The sequence below is a fragment of the Acomys minous genome (assembly GCF_964271855.1).
Source record: "Acomys minous genome assembly, chromosome: 2".
In the NCBI taxonomy this organism is placed as follows: domain Eukaryota; kingdom Metazoa; phylum Chordata; class Mammalia; order Rodentia; family Muridae; genus Acomys; species Acomys minous.
The window spans coordinates 34,915,003-34,934,900 of record NC_140484.1 but is presented as its reverse complement, the minus strand read 5'-3'; the positions used below and the strand labels follow the sequence as shown (position 1 = coordinate 34,934,900).

General features: G+C 41.4%; 1 protein-coding gene across 1 annotated transcript in view; it reads right to left on the bottom strand.

The window, feature by feature from the left end:
• Positions 1 to 19,898, bottom strand: part of PGM5 (phosphoglucomutase 5) — a 172,995-nt gene that overhangs the window by 130,965 nt on the left and 22,132 nt on the right. The window contains exons 2-6 of the mRNA XM_084771729.1: positions 15,335 to 15,497; positions 6,935 to 7,081; positions 3,445 to 3,570; positions 859 to 1,049; positions 158 to 312 (exon numbers count right to left, since the gene is read on the bottom strand). Of these exons, the coding sequence (XP_084627855.1) occupies positions 158 to 312; positions 859 to 1,049; positions 3,445 to 3,570; positions 6,935 to 7,081; positions 15,335 to 15,497 (782 nt within the window). The remainder of the gene's footprint in view (positions 1 to 157; positions 313 to 858; positions 1,050 to 3,444; positions 3,571 to 6,934; positions 7,082 to 15,334; positions 15,498 to 19,898) is intronic.

Genomic DNA, 19,898 nt, shown 5'->3' with positions numbered 1-19,898 from the left:
ACTCTCACAGTGCTACACCACACACATCACATCCCTGAGTCCCCAGGCTGTCAACTGGTCTGCAATGGAGCAAGGACAATGGCTGGCATTTGCCAACAGAGGGGCCTTGGCATCATAGGTCTACTACGCGGTACGTCACAGTGACATCCTTGCTTACCTGTCCAGAGCCATGCTGGTTGGCATACTCCTCCCAAACCCACGAACCCCCATCTGACGGAAATACGGAATGCAAGAGAGGTTGGCGGCGATGATGGCAAGGGAGTCCGACGGACTCACAAAGAAGCCATTTTGGCCAAGGATCATGTAACGGTCCTGCAGGAAGGAATGTGTGAAAATGATCAGGGAGAAGCATCTGGTCTTTATACCCAGTTCCCATCCTCAAAACAAAACACTTTTCTGCCATTTAAACAACCTAAAATGATATGAATTGGCCAAAAGAGGCACGGGAAGCCGTACAAATCCCCCAGGGGCCCGGAATCTTGATACAGCTGGAATGTTATCCACTTGGTGAGACCTGTGCACACCTCACTCATGCTTCAGTGGCCTCCACGGACACACCCCTTTCCTCCCCCCCCCCCCCACCGTGGATTAGAGAGTGGTAGTGACTGATAAACAGCTGGTCCCTGCATGCGGCACTTTCAGCAAAGCCAGCGACAAATGAAAATTTGCTGCCTGATTATTTTTTAAAGAAACAATTTCCCAGTAGCATACACCAACCTGAAACTAAGGAAAGGTGTGGCAGTTTCCTGGCGCTAACGGCAAAGCGGGGGCAGGGCCCCATGCCCCGTGCATCTGGTTTCCGATGCCGCTTCTACCACACGATGAAAGGCTCAGCATCCTGGGAACCCTCTCACTTACCCCATCCGCATCAAATGCAGCTCCAAATCCATATTCCCCCCCTTTCATGGCCTCCAGAAGGGTAGTTGCGTATGTCAGGTTTGGGTCAGGATGCTGCCCTCCGAAGTCTTCTAGTGGGACACAGTTAATGGCAGAATTGGCGGGGGCTCCCAGTTCATCACACAGAACTTTTCTCACATAGGGTCCCATAACTTTAAAAAAAAAAAAAAAAGATAGTTGAGAGTGTAAAAATACTTGAAGAGTAGGGGAGAGTATTCTCCCCTAAGTATTTTCTTTCGGTTAGAAAAAGATAACAATTCACTTAATAGCCTGGAAGAAGAAAAATGCACAGTCATTTTTAGGGCACAATATAAAATAATAATCATAGCAGTTTCCACTTACTGAGCATCTAGCATGTGCCAGGGACTATTAAGTAGATCAAAGATTTCAATCATCCAATGAGATGAATTTGTTTTTTCTTATGGTTTCCTAAAACATTGCCTTAAAGAAATCAACTCTATAATAACGCTTTATTACCTGCTGCATCTCATGTACTAAGCACTTCAACTGAGTCCATCAAAAGCACTAATGGGCACTAGTAACCCCTTTGTACAGCTGTTGCAACATTGCCAAGTATATCATTAGGCACCCAGATCCCAGAAGCTTCCTATAAAACAAAGCGCCTCTTGCAGAACAATGAATGCTGAGCGATCGTAGCAGGTCCACGGACCACGAGACCTAACTCTGAAGCCCTGCGTTAAAAACTGAAAGGACCAGATTAAAGAGGGTAAGGTGCGTGACTCTTAAATCCCCGGGCTCTTATCTAGTAGTGAGACAAGTCAAATCTACAGAATGCGTAGAGAGGTGAGACCAAAAGGGAGGTGTCTAGTTGGACTCAATGGCTTAGGAAAAAAAAAAACAAACGATACCCATGGGTGAGATGCCCAGAGAAAGCAGTGTTTTGAGTAGGACTTGTAGAAAGAATATAAATTTGCGAGGAGTGGTAGCAGGGGGGACCACACAAGTGGAAGCCATTAAAATCAAGGAGGAGAGCCTGAGACAGGATCAGCACACGCTCCTGTCAGCTGAAATGTACAAGAGGTCACCTTCAGGTGTTTTCTCCCAACACAATACACTAAACATGAGTCTGAAACAAACAGCAAAGAGAAACCTCTTCACACAGGGAGAATGCCTTAAAAGAGATGAACAAGATGGAGCAAAAATGGCTGGAATGGAAGAGAACGACACTACCAAGTGCTGGTAGGAGGGCAGAGACCCTGAAGCCTCCGCGTTGCCGCTGGGTATGTAAAGGAGCAGCTAATTTGGACAACAGCTGAGTTCTTATGTACTTCAGCAGGTACTCACCACCAGAACTCAACAACCCTGCTTCTAGAAATTTACCCACAACAAATGGAAACATACGTTTTCACAAAGACTTTGTGATTATTCATAGCACCTTTAATTGTAGCAGCCAAACACCAGGGGCTGAAAGGCTAATTTCTATCAATCAGCAAAAAGATAAACTGTGGCACATCGGTAAAACAGACTACTACTTAACTAAAAACAAGAGGGGACATGTGTGCCATGAACAACGTTTAAAAAAAAAATCAGAGTACGTGTAAAAGTCTTACCCCACTCTCCACTCAACTGTGGAGAATGTTCTGCCCATTGGCTAGATCTGGGTAGGGGTTTAAAGTTTACCGCCTGTATTGTCCTTGGCTGGTGCCTTAGTTTGAGCGGGACCCCTGTGCCCAAATCTGCCCATTGTAATGTTCTACTTGTAGGTTTCTAAGACCCTCTGGATCCTTTGCTATTTTGCTATTCTCCCATGCTTCTCTCATCAGGTTACCAAGAAGAGACTTGATACCCTATGAGCATGTACAGGGGGAAGAAATCCCCCTCAGGGACAGTCATAGGGGAGGGGAATAAGGGGAAAATGGGAGGGAGGGAAGAATGGGAGGATACAAGGGATGGGATAACCATTGAGATGTAACAAGAATAAATTAATAAAAAATTTTTAAAAAATTTAAAAAAACCAGTGTGCTGTGTGAGATGTGAAGCAAAAGACTCCCAAGTTTATCCTTCCATTTATATGACTTTCTGGAAGGAGCAAAACAATGAAAGCAGAAGGCAGCAGAATAGCTGCCAGGGGCTGCTGGAACAGGCGGAGGGCTGACTATGAAAGTCCAATGAGAAGCCTGTGGTCTTCAAAACTGAAAAGTTAAGGAAGAGCTGGGTATTTGTGGCATTTCATAACAAGGAGATCATTTTCAAAGCCACTAGAGGGGCTGAAAGGGGTAAACACTAGAAAGTAGGACACCGACTGAAGAAAGGAGTTGGGAATCTATGTTTTTCATGATAACTTTTATTCAGCTGCTTAAATTATAAAACGTAGTCAGATTTTTTTAAGTCTATAAATAGGTAGTCTTGATCTACTTCACACTCACACGGTACAGCCCCAAATTTATCTGTTCAACTTTTGTTGTCATTTACATCAAAAGAAAGTAACTGGAGTCTTGAAATTTTCTAGAACATTCTGTGTATCTGAAGATGTAGAGGTCTCCTTAACAGTTCTTAACCACTGCTTTTGGAACAGCACAAGCTCACCTCCATGCATAGCATCGACACGGATCTTCAGCTGGCTGGGCCCGGTCAGCAAGCTCTTGATGGCATTAAAGTCAAAGATGGTCCGGAGGAGGTTGAGATAGATGTCAACGGGGTCCACAATCTCCACTGATGATGGAGGAAAACAGGAGGGGAGGATGTCAGTGAGCATACCCAGAAATGATCTTTAGAGGCATAAGAAAAATTACTACCCTAATGATGGGAAATTCTGATTAAAAATCCCAGCGTAACCTGCATGCTACATGGTCAGAGAAATGTCCATTTGCAGACAAGAACTCAAATCACCACACAGCTGAAATGCAACGAGCTTTTCAGATAAGCAACAGCACAAAGACTGTCATTCTACATTCTTTTTGCAAGGGAAAAATTAACCACCAGAAGAATGTATAATACAAATGTACTGACATCTCTGCCCACATCTTCGCAACACCTCTCTTGCCCAGCTGCGCACACACCAGTGCTAGTAAGCAACCCACATATGCAGTGGTCTTCCTGTGGGGTTAGCCAAAGAATGGCTCAGCTGGTGTGAAACACAAAGGAGTGACCTCAGCTGTGGCCTTTATTTTCCAAATGTTATTACGCACACTGGATCCAAGGACAGAAGTGGTGATGCGGGGCAGCATCCTGATTTTACATGAGCCCTCTTTCACATTAGCTAGTACCTAATTTCCGGGGGCATGGCAAACACCTGCAGGTGCTCAGCAAACTCATGGGCTCTCCAGCGTGACATCAAGGATCCCAAGCAAAGCTTTTTATTTAAAACTCATGAAAACCCAGCACACAGAATGTGGCACCTTTTTCAGGCATCTATCAGACACAAGTAATACTCAGAAAGCATTTTTCCTTGGAGGAGTAAACATTTGCATTTGGGAGAACTAAAAATTTGTCCCAAAAAAAGTACTGCTTTTTAAAATTTGTAGTTACATCTATTTCTCTCTTTAGGGGTGTGTGTGTGTGTGTGTGTGTGTGTGTGTGTGTGTGTGTGTGTGTGTGTGTGTGTGTGTTTGTGTATGTGTGTGTACACATTTGGGTATCTGCACACGAGGTCAGGTGCCTACAGATGGCAGAGGCATCAGATCCCCTGAAGTTGGAATTGTGGGTGGCTATGAGTTTGCTAAATGTTGGAATCCACACGTGGTACTCTGGAAAAGCAGTAAAGTGCTCATAAATACTAAGCTATCTTTCTAGACCCCTATAATTAAAAATGTAAAGCTATATGTATATTACTTTTCAATGTCATGTTACTTTGAAGCCAAAATGCTTAAGCCTCTATTAAAGATATTATCAATCAACCTTCAATAATTTTTCAGTACATCCAGGGACAATATTTAATATGTGATATAAATTACCCCTTCATCTGGTCAAACACATGTCTCATAATACTTTCCTTACATTTAAACTGACATATGACTATCTACTCAAATTTAATTACCTCTTAAGGAGCACAGACTATTTAATTATCTTGTGAAGTGGGGAGAGTATTAATTAAAAAAATAATTAAAAATCACCGACCATGAACTATACATCTTGATTTTAGGCCTTGAATGCTTTAGACATTTTACTTACTCTATAATGTAAGATATTTTGGGAAATTTCACGCTGGCTCTTCAATTCTTGAATCATTTGCCTAAGAATATTTGATAACCACAAGGACAGTTCAAGAAAACAAGAATCTAGGAAAATTAAACACTCCCATTATCTTACACATGCTCTTTACACCTTCAGGTGAGACACCAAAGACTATTTGTTTTCAATTAATGCAAGCCCTACGCACCACTTAATACAATAGGAGCGCAGCACATAAGTTATCTCAAAGGGTTATCCCCAAATTACTCTGGGAAGCCAGGAAGCTCTCCACCTACTTTCCAGACTATCACCAGCACTTTAGAGACATCTAAATGCCGTTACAGCAATGGGCTCCCCAAAGACAAAAACAATTAAAATATGTATAACTTCTTCCCGTGAAAACACCTGATAGCTCTCATCCATCTTATAGCCCCAGTCTTTTTAATCATATGTAGTCAGGCATATTTAAATAATTTTGTTATATATAACCTAGGTGCGGCTGTCTAGTTGTCTACATGACTACATTTGCGTATGTGTGCACCTCTAACAAGGTTAATAAAATGAGAAACTTTCCCCTGGTGTACAAGTGGCATGAGGGTTATAGCGGTAACCAATTCCTTTGGCTTGGATTGGATTTGAGGCCTGCTCTGCAGAAGGGAATTAATCCCTGGTACCTGAAAGCCCAATCAAAAGCCCCATAGCCAGGAGATCATAGGGTCTACAGGGAAATCTAGGACTGTTATCTTGCTAAATGGACATGTTACCAAACTGCCAAGTAAGTATTTATATTGTTTACATTTATATCCATTGGTTACTTTTGCTTTCAACATTGGCCCCAGAAACTTCTTCTGACGTAGAAAATAGTTAATATAGGACACATAATTTGTCCAAGTATTGATAAGAGATAATTGAGTGCTCAGCCCTACATAAGACATCTTTATCAACCCCCCACCCTTGCAAAGTACAGAGAGCACTACAGAAGACGGGACATAGACTAAATTACTTGTCAAATGAGGTCACCTTTGTGATGCAAACTGTACCCAATCTTGTAGATTGGGGCACTAAAAGAATAAAATATAGTACTTCTAATGCTACCTAAGTATCTTCTGTATAATTTTAATTGCATAAATGGTATGAGGTGCATATTCATGGTATGAATATTGTTATAGTTTTCAAAATGAACTGGTAAAATAGTAAATTGTGTTCTTAGTTTATTCTCTGTGGAGCCCTGGCTGGCTTCTAATTTATGACCCTTCTTCCTCAATCTCCCAAGTTCTGTGGTTACATGGTATGCCAGACCGCTTGTTTAATTCTTGAACAGCTTGCCTAAATACACTTGGTAGTTACTGAATCCCTTTGTAAAATCTCTGGAGACAGTACTTCAGTAGAGAGCAGGTGACCAACCACAGTGTATTAAGCAGAATTGCATAGTTCTGGCCTGGCAAAGAAACTCCTACCTCCCATGGCAAGTTTAACAACTCATTGGTTTTTCTTAGCTCTCTTAACCTGCATCTTCACCTTCACTGCTTAGAAATTATTGAAAGACAGGTTTTGGCGATCCACAGACTACTCCATGTATGCTGCGATGGGTAAGTGCAAACCTTTTCCTATGCTGAAAATGATACCGTTCGGAGAGTGACTTTTGAAAGTGTCCAGGTCTAAAGACAGAGGCTTTTCCAGTTTCCTTCTGCACTGCATACACTTTCTAACGACCCCTCCAGAGCCACTCTACAGATGACTAACTCAGTGACACTCTCTCGAGTATCCTTCTCTACAGAAAGCGCTGAGCACCAGCCTGAACCACTGCACTCCCGCGCATGCCCAGGCTCCACCATATGCACCCTTCTTGGAAGGCTGCCCCCCCACGTGGAATTTTTCTTATTTTTTTTTTCAAAATATCTGTTACCTCTGAACGGTTTGAACTTGTTCTCCAGGTCAAATTCTTGTCTTCCTAGGCGAGATAGGTCAATTCGGAGATCAGGACAGATGGCATACTCCTCAATTGTTTTGCTGATCTGGTATATTTTGTCTGAGACAGCATCTGGAGCAGGACCTAAAATTTGATACCCAATATGTGTTTATTTTTAAAGCCTCCAGAATTCCTATCAGAGAAACCCTACCGGCCTCCTGCACTAGGGAGGAGGAATTCATTTGGTTTCCACACAGTGAATATTCACAGTTCAATTAGACCACGCATTTCCCATGTTATATTCAGTCACTGTGGAGGCTATTTGACCAGCCCTGCCTGCTCTGTGTAGACCAACAACCCACATGTTTGTTTTAATCCACTTTTCTAAGCAATGATACATGCACTCTAAAAATAGTTTTACACCTGCTGGGGAGACCTGGTTATGTAATCAGCTTTATCCAGGAAATGAGACACAAACAGGATACGCATTTGACAGAAGTGAGGGATTCCAGATTTAAACCACAGCTCCCAGAGTGCACCTCAAAAAAAAAAAAAGAATTCTACTCCTTGCTATTGTCGCATTGATAGATGCGGTTATCCAGGTAAATTGATTTTTCCCACTTACACTCTCTGTTACAGCTTAGGTTCTTAAAATGAGAGGCAGGTAAAAGTCCCTGATATATTTCCTCAGTCAAAGTGGCAACAGTGGTAGAGAGAGAGATTTTAAATGAGTTGAGGATGAAATTATTTGTTTGTTTCCTCCTCTTTTAAAACACACAAGCCTTAGTTGTTTGTTTGTTTGTTTGGTCTTGGAGAATGTTAGGAACTAAATAAATAAGTATGCTGAATGGCCAAAAATATAAAAGACAGCACAGCTAGGTAGTTTTTTTTAATGTGTGAATCATTGTTGCTGACTATATTGTAACTTTCCACAGAACAGAAATTGTTTCTAGATTCATCTCATTTCCCATTCCATAGAGCTGTACTTACTATTCAATATGATGACCACCCACCATATTTAGCTACTGAGTACCTGAAATGTTGCTATTCAAAGTAAAATTGTAAGTTGCTACAATTGTAAAAAAAAAATGGCTACAATTATAAAATGCACATCAAAATTTTAAGTTAGTACAAACAGCCAACATAACTTGTTATATAATATTTTATATCTATATAGTGAAGTATGTTGATATAGTATGTTAAATAAATTGTGTTGCCTAGATGTTCTTTTTTACATTTTTAATACAACTATTAGAAAAATGTTAAATAATATATGTGGTTCCTAATGCATTCATGTTGAACAAAGCTGCCTTCTTTGAATAAGAAGCAATGCCTATAAGAAGGAATGGCAACAGCTCCACTCCAGCACATAAAGCAGGAGAGACCCTCATAGGTTACATCAACAGTTATCTTAAATGGGATGAGTGAAAACCTCAAGCACTCAGAAGAGCCTGAGAGATGGATCAGTCATTGAAGTGCTTTGCCACACAACCATGAGGACCTGAGCCTGGAGCCTCAGCACTCACATATTGTAAAGGGCGGGCTTGGCATCCCATGCCTAGAACCCTGGTGCTGGGGACAAGGGCAGGAAAACAGGAAAAGGATTGAACTCACTGGCCAGCTAGTCTAGCCAATCAGTGAACTCCTAGTTCAGTGAGAGAGACCTTGTCTCAAAAGATAAGGCGGATAGTGACGAAGGAAGCCAACTGATATTCTGATATTAACCTCTGGCCTTCACGTAGGCACATAATTATACGTATGTATGCATGTACATACATACCCTCACTTTCCAGGTTGTGGGGCTGAAGAGCCATGCGGAGGGGCAGCCGATCCGGAACAAGAGTAGGGTTGAGACGTGTCCCAAACCCTGGAAATCTCATCCTGAGATCGGCAGGAGTAAGACTGCTCCCTCTCTGTCCTGGGTCTGCACGCCCCAGCACACATAGCCCTGTCCCCGCACCTGTGCCTTCCTGAGGAGGTCACATAGCCTGTCCGCCAAGTTAAACCTCCTTTCCCCTTATAAGGTAATGTCCAGCAGCATCTGGAATTCCTCCTTGTGCATATGAGGCATCCTCAGCACCCTGGCCCCAGCCAATGATGTACAATCACCCCCACAGAGGTCTAAATAGCCTATGTTCCTCCCAATTAAATGAGCTGTCTCACTGAAGCTGTCTCCTGGGGAGTCTGTTTCTGGAATGCTCACTGCTGCCTGAGATCCTGCACTGCACTCCCCTGTGCCCAGCTCAGCTTCCCTCCCTCCAGTCCAGCTCAGTGTGCCTGGTACCCCAAAGGGGCAAGCAGACACGGGGTGGCACCAGGTGCAATACTGCATTACTTGCCCATGTATGTCATGATTATGAAGTCTGAGGTCTAACACCAAAGCACACTGGTTTATTTAACCAAAGCGTGTTCTAGCCAGAGTTTGCATAGCTCTACATAATGATCTGGGGTTACTCGGTCACCCATGCTGATACTCTCAGAATCAGGGGCAGATGGATCTGAAGTACCATGACATAAATGTGAGGAGATGTCATGCTGAAACCCACAATTCCATAGGCTACCAAAAAGTATTTGAATGTTTAAAAAAGATCCTTAACGTGTCCCATCCCCGCGACTTCCTTCTGCGTTTACTGTCATCATCGCTGCCTGACACTGTTCCCACTGCACCTACTCCTTTAAATCCTTTGGAAAATGTCATAATTGAGCTCCCAGGATTCACAAAATCTTTATCATCCATTTGCCTGACTCTGAACCCACTCCACACTCTTATTTGTCACCTTCCACCACCTGATTAATCCCAGAACATGACCCTAATCCGAGCTTTATTGGTTTCTTCTCACAACAGGACTCTGGGGTCCTCATGTGAGCCAACATGTATGAAAACTTGTATAAAACACACTGGATATGTTACAGGGAGCTTAATACTCAAAATCACAGAGTATTACCACCCTCTCCAAGTGGGAAAGCTGAAGTCATAAAGCATGGCGTGTTTTTGTTTGTGGTTTTTTAAGATTTTTTAAATTTTATGTATATGGATGTTTTACCTTCAAGTTTATATGTGCACCACATGTGTGCAGTACCCACAGAGGCCATAAGAGGGCATCAGATCACCAGAGTTATAGACCAGACTATTATTAGCAGCTTGTAGGTGCTGAGAATCAAACCCAGGACCTGTGAAAGAACAGCCGGTGCTCCTACTCCAAGCATCTCTGCAGATGGCAGCCTTGAGATGCTGCCTTTGAGTCCTCACAGTCTAGATCAGCTTGTGACACAGCAGCCAGCCCTCATTACCATCTACCCAGTAAAAAGTGGTTAAGCCGATGGAAATATCATCCTCAGATGAGATTAATGTAGTTCTTATGGGACCCTGGTCAGTTCCTTGGAGAGGAATACTGTTATAAAAAGAGCAGTTCTGGTCCCTGAGCCCCTTTAGCTTCCTGTCTCATCATGTCACTGTTCTTTTCCTCTTATATGTACTTTTACAATGATGTCACCCTTCATCTTGTGATGTAGCCAGAAAAGACCCCACAAGCGGCCAAACATATGGGGCTAAGTGTTCTAAACTTTTACCCTTCAAATCTGTGAGTTAAACATCTTTTCTTTACACCACTCAGTCTTAAATATTCTGTAATGGTAACGGAATTGAACTATTACACAATCACACTTTTCTCCCCTCATGCCTCACAGAGACAACTGAGACACTTATAAGATATGAGAAAGGAGCTGCCGAGATGGATCAACAGGCAAAATGCTTGCTGCCAAGCCAGACATCCTAGCCTTGATCCCTGGAGCCCACATGATGAAAGGAGAGAACTGACTGCCAAAAACACTCTCCCCCTGTCCCCCCCCCAACTAAACAAATCAATGTAAAGATATTTTCTCCAACATAATATTCTTATTATTTGCAAATTTTGTACAATGTACCCTGATCACACTCGATTCTGATTCCTCCCATGTCCACCCTCCCGCCCTTGCACCCTCCCTCCCCACAAAAACCACCCCACAAAAAACAAACAAACAAACAAAACCACCAAGTTCAATTTGTGTTGCCCATATGTTCATTAGAGTGAAGTCAAACTCCCAGTGGCCAGTCCCTAAAAGAAATATGAGTCCTTCCCCACCTCACCCCCACCCCGCCAGAAACCATCAACTGTGAAGAGCTACACTTCAGCATCGTTGTCAAGTGTAAAGACATTCTTTAAGGTAGGAAACTAGGTGCTGATGTAGAATGCCTGCTTGAAATTTATTATCCATTTGGCAACTTATGTATTCTATTTTTCTACAAAATACCAAACTCTGGCTTGTGGTTCCACCAGTGTATGAACATCTTGGAAACTTCATATTTTATCTGAAATCTTCAAAAGCTGCTGCTGAACTGGATGTAGGCCATGGGGAAGCATTTTCTGAATGAGACAGCACTGCCCTAAGCTGGCTTTCAAAGATGGGGCATTTGTTGCATGCGGTAACGCACAGGTTAAATCCCAGCACTTAGGAGGCAGAAGTCAACCTGATCTACACAGTGAGCTCCAGGTCAACAAGGGCTACATAGTGAGACATTGATTCAAAATGGGGGTGGGGAGGGGCAGAGAAAATGAAGAACTTAGGAAATTTGGTTTTTGCTTTGTTTTTAAAATATGTTTTATTTGTATAATTGAGGTTCACAACATGATTTTGTGGAATACATACAGAAATAAAGTGAGGCCAGGAGAGATAGCTCAACTGATAACGTGCTTGCCTTCTAAGCATGAAGGCCTCAGAGCTCTGGTGGCCATGTGGGGAAAAAAATAGAAAAAGGAAAAAAGTGGGGGAAATGGTGGAGGTTGTAGAATGTATTTGTAATCCTAGCACTGAGGACAGGAGCAGTAGATCCCCAGGGCTCACTGGCTGGTCAAACTAGCTTACAGGGCGAATTCTAGACCAGTAAAACTTCTTCTCTAAAAAATAAAAATTACCCTAAAGGTTGACCTCTGCCCTCTATATGCACACACACATATATATATATACATACATACATACATACATACATACATACATACACACACATATATACATACATACACATGCATGTGCACATATGTGCACACACAATAAATAAAATGGTTACTATGGTGGATCAAATAACATATCTATCATTACACAGGTAGTTTTCTTGTAGCAAAGCACCTAAGATCAACTGAATAAAATCATGAATACACTGCAATTCAATCATCTGCAACACTCCTCCTGTACATTAAATCCCTAGAGTTGTTCATCCAACATGTCTGCTTCCTTGTGTCCTTTGACCTCTATTTCTCCATCTTTTCCCCCATGTCCTCACCAACAATGGCAAGTGCTGGTTTTATCCTCTGTCTCTATAGAGCTGACTAACTCTATTCCACCTGTAAGTAAGCTCACACTTACTTCACTTAGCAGAATGCCCTCCGGGTCCATCCATGTTGTGACAAATGGCAGGGCTTCTTTTTCTAAGGCTGAATACTATGCCATCATGTGTCTACCACATTCTTCATCCATTCATCTATTAACAGATACGTGGGTTGCTTCTATATCTTAGCTATTGTGGTTAAGATACTACAAAGAAAATGGGAGTGTAGATTTCTTTGCAATATGGTGGTCCAGCATTGTTGTTTGCAGAGCCAAAAGAGAGATGGCTTGCTCATATGGAAGCTTCATTTTTCCTCCATACTGTTTTTCCTTAATAGTTGTAGCAACCTAAGTTCTTTCCAACTGTTCTAGGCTTCTCTTTCTCCCTATCCGCTCAAATAGTTATCACCTACTATTGTCATCGTAGCCATCCTAGCAAGTATAAGGTGATAGCCCATTTAATTCTTGAGTTTGTTACTGTATTGCCTAACATGTATTCTACCTAAAGAATGTTCCACATGTCCTGAGGAAGAACATACCCTACTGTCATGAGACATAAGTTCTATTCATGCCTGCAAGGTCCATTTGGTGTAGAGTACATCTCACATCCCATATTTTCTTGAAAAGTTTATGCCTTGTTGATCTACCCAGTGTTGATAATGGGATATTGACATGCCCTACTATTGGTATCCTGATACCCAATTTCTTCCTTCATATCCATTAAGATTTGCTTTTTGGTATTCAGGAGCCTCAGCATTGAGCACATATAGTCTTATAGTTCTTATAGCCTTTATCATCACACGATGCCCTTCTTTTTACCTTGTAATAATTATTCGACTTGAGTTATATTTTACCAGCCTTGGTTTCCTTTGGTGTCTCACTTTCAGAAATATCTTCTTCCATCCCTTCCCTTGTGACTTATTTGTGCTCTGAAAGCTTCCGAGAGTCTATTCCAGGCAGCTAGGAAATAGCTGTTTTTGTGCCCATTCAGCCACTCTACATATTTTAATTGAGGAAGTCAATCCATTTGCATTCTGGGGTATCACTCATAAGTACTTACCCCTCCCACTTAGCTGACTGCTCTCTGGTTGTTTCCTAGGCTCTTTGTTACTTTTTTCTACTTTTTGTGGCTTGGTGACTTTCTATACTATAGTTGACTACTTCCTCAGGCATAGATGTGCTCTAGTTTTTCCTTGTGGTTAGTGTGTGTGTGTGTGTGTGTGTGTGTGTGTGTGTGTGTGCATGTGTGCACATGTGTGTGTACACGTGTGTGTATGTTGTATATGTGTGCATGTGTGTTCAACATTCAACATGAATAAGTTATTCATGGTTTATGAATAACTTATTTTTTAAATAATGTGCAAAATGGCTAAAGGGAAGCAACAATAATAAATTCTTCTTTTCAGTGTACTGTTGTGCTGTTTTGCTGCCTGGAATAATTCACAATAATAACTGGGTTTTTTAAAATTAAAATTCAGCTTATGCTCTCATACACAAACAACGCAATAAAACTTTGACAATCACTGTGGGGGGGCTGACTAGAGATTAGGTGTAAATGGTAGTAGAGGACCAGTGCTGTTTTTGTTAGGGATGTGTGATGGGTTGGTCTTCATTGTCATTCATTCATTCTTGACTGGGTTTAGAATCAGCTAGAAAACACCTCTTGAGGCTGTTTCACAATGGTTTAATTGAAGAGGACAGGCCCACTCCAGTTGTGGGTGGCACCATGCCATTGGCAGAAGCCTCACACTGAATAAAAAGGGAAATGCAAAAAAGCCAACATTTTCTCCCTTCTCTCCCAACCCTTCACACACACACACACACACACACACACACACACACACACACACACACACACAGCAGCAGCAGCAGCAGCCTCCCCTTCCTCCCTTTCTCCCCTTCCTCCTCTTCCTCTCCTTCCTCCCCTGAACCCTTCCTCCCGTTCCTCCCCTTCCTCCCCTGAACCCTTCCCTTCCATGGTGGACTGAATCCTTGCAAACTGTGAGCCAGAATAAACCCCTCTTTAATTAGGTTACTTCTGTCAGGAGCTCATCACAGGGAATGAAAAGTAAATAACACAGCATGCTACCATAGTTGTGGGGAGATGTGTCTTTCTTTTTAAAAAAAATGTTTAGGTATAAAATGTCTTCATGCTGAATTTTGCCTTAAAATACCCTGGGGGGGGGGAATGATTACCAAAAAAAAATCAATAATGGATAACTGGACACCATGTGTGACTCTCCCTACTTTTCTGTACATTCTAGTTGTTTTTGTTGTTGTTTTGGGGGTTTTTTGAATTTTTTGGATTGGGGGGTTGTTTTGTTTGTTTGTTTTTGTTTGGTTGGGTGTTTTGTTTTGTATTGTTTTGTTTATTGCCTGGGCTAGCCTTACTTTTGCAGACCAGGCTGGCCTCGAACTCAAAGCAATCTGCCTGCCTCTGCCTCCCTGAGTGCGGGGATTACAGGTGGGCACCACCGAACCCAGCTACATTCTGTTTTTTAAAATAACTCATCTCACAGCTTACTAGGATTCCACACTATTCATTTCTATACATTTAAAAAAAAATTAACTAAATCTTGTGTGTGTGTGTGTGTGTGTGTGTGTGTGTGTGTGTGTGTGTGAACAAACATCTCCACTGAGATGAAGACTTAGGCTAAAGTTCATTTGCCTCTGAGCAGCCTTGTGACCTTCCAGAGTAAGTCAGTCTCCCGGGGCTTCCATTTGTTTCTCTGCAAAATGAGAGCGATATTTTAAATGACCTTCAGCGTATGCTCTCACTTTAAAAACCAGAGTCCCCTTTTATCAATCAGTTAATTATCAACTATGCCATCTTTCACTTGGCTGAAGCATAAAGGAGATCAACAGGCCAGTCCGTGCGTCTGAGGGGGCCATATGTTACTTCCTTGGAACGACATCGCCTTGGGCACCTCACTGAAGTTTCTAAGCTGGCTCCTCTCTGCTTTGCCTGTCTATCATCAGAGAGTATAATAACACACGAAGAAATAAATCAGATAAGGTATAGTTGGAACCACATACCTCCATTAGCAACATTAAACTTCACTCCAAACTCTCCCCCGGGCCCTCCAGGACAGTGGCTGGCCGTGAGGATGATTCCACCAGCTGCCTTGATCTTCCTGATAATGCAGGAGACTGCAGGTGTCGACAAGATGCCATTCTGCCCAATAATCAGTCTTCCAATCTAAACCATCCAGGGGGAGAAATCAGTTTAAGGCTCATGAAATTAAAAGCATTTCAACAGGAAGAGGTAATCCATCTCCTATCCAAAGAAATCGAACAGCTTTTATGTTAGGAAAGCCGAATAAAAGGAGTACCAGCATTGTGTGCCCCACCCAGTCTCCAAGTCCATTTGGGGTATTCATACCTAGTCTTCCACTGCTAACTAGTAGTTACTTAAAGATCATTGATCTCTAGTAGTTTGAAAAAATCTGCTTTTGGTGACCAACAGGCTTGCTGAGCTCACATAAATTCTTAGTTTAGGTCTGACTCACAAACTATAATGATGAAGGTGTTAGAAATGACAAGTAAAAAGAAAGGGACTGCTTCCTACTTCTCGCTTCTTCAGTATGATACTTTAATCTTGATTGCCACATTAATGCAATAGAGAATCACTATGGAAACAAGCCTCCAGGTATGTCTATGAGGAATTATCTAGATCAGGTTAGCTGAGGGAGGAAAAACTAACTGCCTTAAATGGCCGTACCATTCTATGAGCTTGGTCCTGGACTCAATAAAGAGAAGAAATCCAACAGAGCAGGAGCATGCTCAGCTCTCTGCTTTGGGACTGAACATGCAATGTGACCAGTCACATCCCACTCTTGCTGCCATGCCTTTGGGTTTCTACTCCAATGTGAGAGATAGAAACCATGACAGCCCTCTGAAATGGTACTCACAGTGCCACCTCGCATTATTTTCTATTTGTCCTCATAAACTTTCCCGCATCATAGATTATCACCTAGTACTTTCCATATTATTTATTTACCCACTGTGTATAACCCCCAAGAATTATTTATTCACTGTTTCTAAATAACCTACAGCAAACCTTCCAGACAGTAAGTGTGTAGTAAACATCTGTGAATTGATTAGTATTAAAACTAATGAACAAGTTCTCTATGAAAAATAAACTGGTAAAGGGGAAGATAGCAGATGATACCCATGAAGGTATGATGGTTACCTTTGTCAACTTGACACAATTTAGAGCCACCCAGAAAGTCTCAGTAGGGTGTTATCTACGTTGAATTGACCTGTGGGCACACCTGTGGGGGACTGTGTTGATTAACTGATATGGGAAGGCTCAGCCCACCGTGGGCAGCACCATTCCCTAGGCAAAGTCTTGAACTGTGTAGAAGTGAAGAAACCAAGGCGAGCAGAAGCAATCAAGCATGTATAAATTTATTTTTCTCTGTTACTGACTAAGGGTATGATGTGACTGAAGTTTCTGCCTTGTCTTCCTCACAAGCACGGACAATAGCCTGGACTTGTAAGTTATTTTCTTCAGGGAACTTCATGACAACAACAGAACTGAAATTAGGACACATGAGCTGCTAGACTGTCCAGATGAGGGTAGGGACACTTAACCATCAGCTGTCCTACTGGAAGGATGAGAGAAGAAGAACACTCATGTAAGTAGCAAAGAAAGAAAGAAAACGTTGTAATGCAGAACAGGTGAAAAAGTCCATAGTGCATCCTAGAGGGCTCAGCTCCAACTGGGTGTGCTTTCCTCACAGTGAGGGCAACAGCAGCATTTGGAATTGCGGGTTAAGGCAAAGAGATACTCGCATAAAACTCACACTGTATGTTCAGTGACAGAACACTAAAGAGCACCGAGGAAGGGAGATGAAAGCCACACCCAAGGCAATGGATGGGATGGTGCTGGGAAACTTTCTCTTCCCCACACTGGACTAGAGGGAAATGGGAAGGGGTGCACATAGTCAAAAATGTTACATACATGTGCAAAAATGCCATAGTTAGATATATATTGTATATAATTAATACATGCTAATCAACTTTTAACTTAATAAATCAAAATTAAAAGACCCCCACTGAGTCAAGAGCTAAGCTAAGGCAAAGGTCCCTCTCTGCCTGCATGCTAAATCTGGGAACCCAGGGAAGCATAGGACACATGAAGAGACATACTTCGTGTGTTACATACTCTTACACACCAAAGAGACATACCCATAAGGCCCCAGGAAACAATAAACCATAGTAGAGCCACAAGTGAATGGGGACTAGGAACATAGTAAATGCTGCAAAAACAATGAAATTTTAAAAATTAATCCATATTTTTCAATAATAACTCAGAATAAGAATAGTCTTAAGGGTTGGGCATAGTGGTGCAGGCCTTTAATCACAGCACTTGGGAAGCAAAAGCAGGCAGATCTCTGTGAGTTCGATGCCAGCCTGGTCTGCAAAGTGAGTCAAGGACAGCCATGGCTATTACACAGAGAAGCCCTGTCTAGGGAAAAAAGAAAGGAAGAAAAAAAGAATAGTCTTAATTTTCCAATCAAAAGGCAACAGGAGCAGATGCAATTAAACACCAGGACCCAGCTGGACATGGTGGCTCACTGCTTTTACTCTCAGAAGTCAGGAAGCAGAGACAGAAGGATTTATGTGAGTTTGAAGCCAGGCTGGTCTACATAAAAATATGGATATATAGTGAGACTCTAATCAAAGGAAAACAAACAAACAAACAAAACCCATGTATTTAGATTTTACAAGCAACACCGGCTCTCTAGCAAAGACAAATATGGCCTTAGAGTGAACAGATGAAAAAACAGACAAGCCAAGCAAATAGAATTAGAGAGCAAGCAGGTGTGGCCATACTAATGTGGGCAAAATAGACTTGAAGACAAAATCAGTCTGAAGAGATTTTTTTTAAAAAGGGTTACTGCATAATGATGAATGGACCAACCAAGTAAACAAAAGTTACAATTACAAAAATGAAAAGCATGAAACATCGGCATACCCAATTTCATTATATGAAGATAAATAATACTTGATGTAATAGCACAGACTGGCCTCAATACAGCTTCCATGGGTGATTTTAATGTCACTGTCACCAAATGACAAGTCACCTAGGATCCCTAAAAACTCAACAAAGAAACATCAAAGTTAAGTAAAAGAGGTCAAATAGACTTAATAGACATCTATGCAATATTCCACCCAATACTCTAGAATATACATTCTGCTCAGCAAGCTGTGGAAACTTGTCCAAAGAAGAAACAAAGCAAGTTGTGACAAATATTGGAAATTTGAAGTGATTTCATCTATCTGATCACAATTAAGTACACTAGATCTCAACAGCAAGACATCATAGAATGTACAAACTCATGGAGATCAAACAGCACAGTACCAAATGATGTATGAGTCATCAAGGAAATTATGAGGAAAAATTTTAAATCCCTAAAACCAAAAGAATACACCATACCAGAACCTCTGGTATATGATAAAAGGCCTTTTAAGAGGAAACTTTATAGGCATAATTGTCTACTTCTTAAAAAATAAGAATAAAAATATCAGAGAAATAACAGAAAAACAACTTAATGATGAACTCCAAAGTCCTAGAAAAACAAAACAAGACAAAAATCATTAGATGAGAAAGAAATTATAAAAATAACAGTAGAAATTAAATTATTAACAGAATATATAAAGAATCAATGAAACAAAGAGTTGATCCTCTGATGAGATAAATATGACTGCCAATCTTCTAACTAAACTAATTCAGAGAGACAGACAGACAGGCAGAGCAACAGAAACAGAAACAGAGAAAAAACCCAAAGTCATAAAAATCATTGATGATAAGGTAGACATTCCAGAAAACACCAATAAAATCCAGATCATTGGAGAATATTTTTGTAACATATTCTAGTAAATTAGAAGACCTAGAAGGAACTGATAAATTCCCATAGATATATGATCTACCCTTAAAACAAAAGAACGTAAACAACTTAACTAGATCTACAAAAAAAAAAAAAAAAATAGAGAGATTGAAGCAGTAACAAACCGTCTGCCAGTTCTAAGAGCCTGGCTTCGTCACTGCTGAATTATACCAGACCTTTAAAGAAGAACAGTCACAAGTGCTCCTCAAACTAGTTCATAAAATAAAAAGGGAAGGAATGCTGTCGCCCTCCCCCACCCCTCTCCAAAGGCAGAATCGCTCTAATACCAAACCAATTAAGGGCACAAAAAAATAGAAAATTATAGGCCAACCTCCCTGATGAATACACATACAAATTCTCAATAAAATACTTGCAAACTGAATTCAACCACACATTATTCACCACAACAAAGTTGGCATCGTTCCAAGATGAACATTTTGACACATGCAAATCAATAGGTGTGATGCATTACATCAACAGACTCGAAGACGGAAATCATACGATCATCTCAACAGATGCAGAAGAGGCTCTGGACAGAGTCCAACATGGTGTCATGATGAAGCCCCGGGAAACCAAGAATAGAAGAAGCATACCTCAACATAGGAAAAAGGGTATAAATGACCTTTACCCCCACATTGTTCTAAATGGGGATGATTGAATTTATTTTTCAAGTCAGGAAAGGGCTAAAAGGTGTGTGCTTTCTC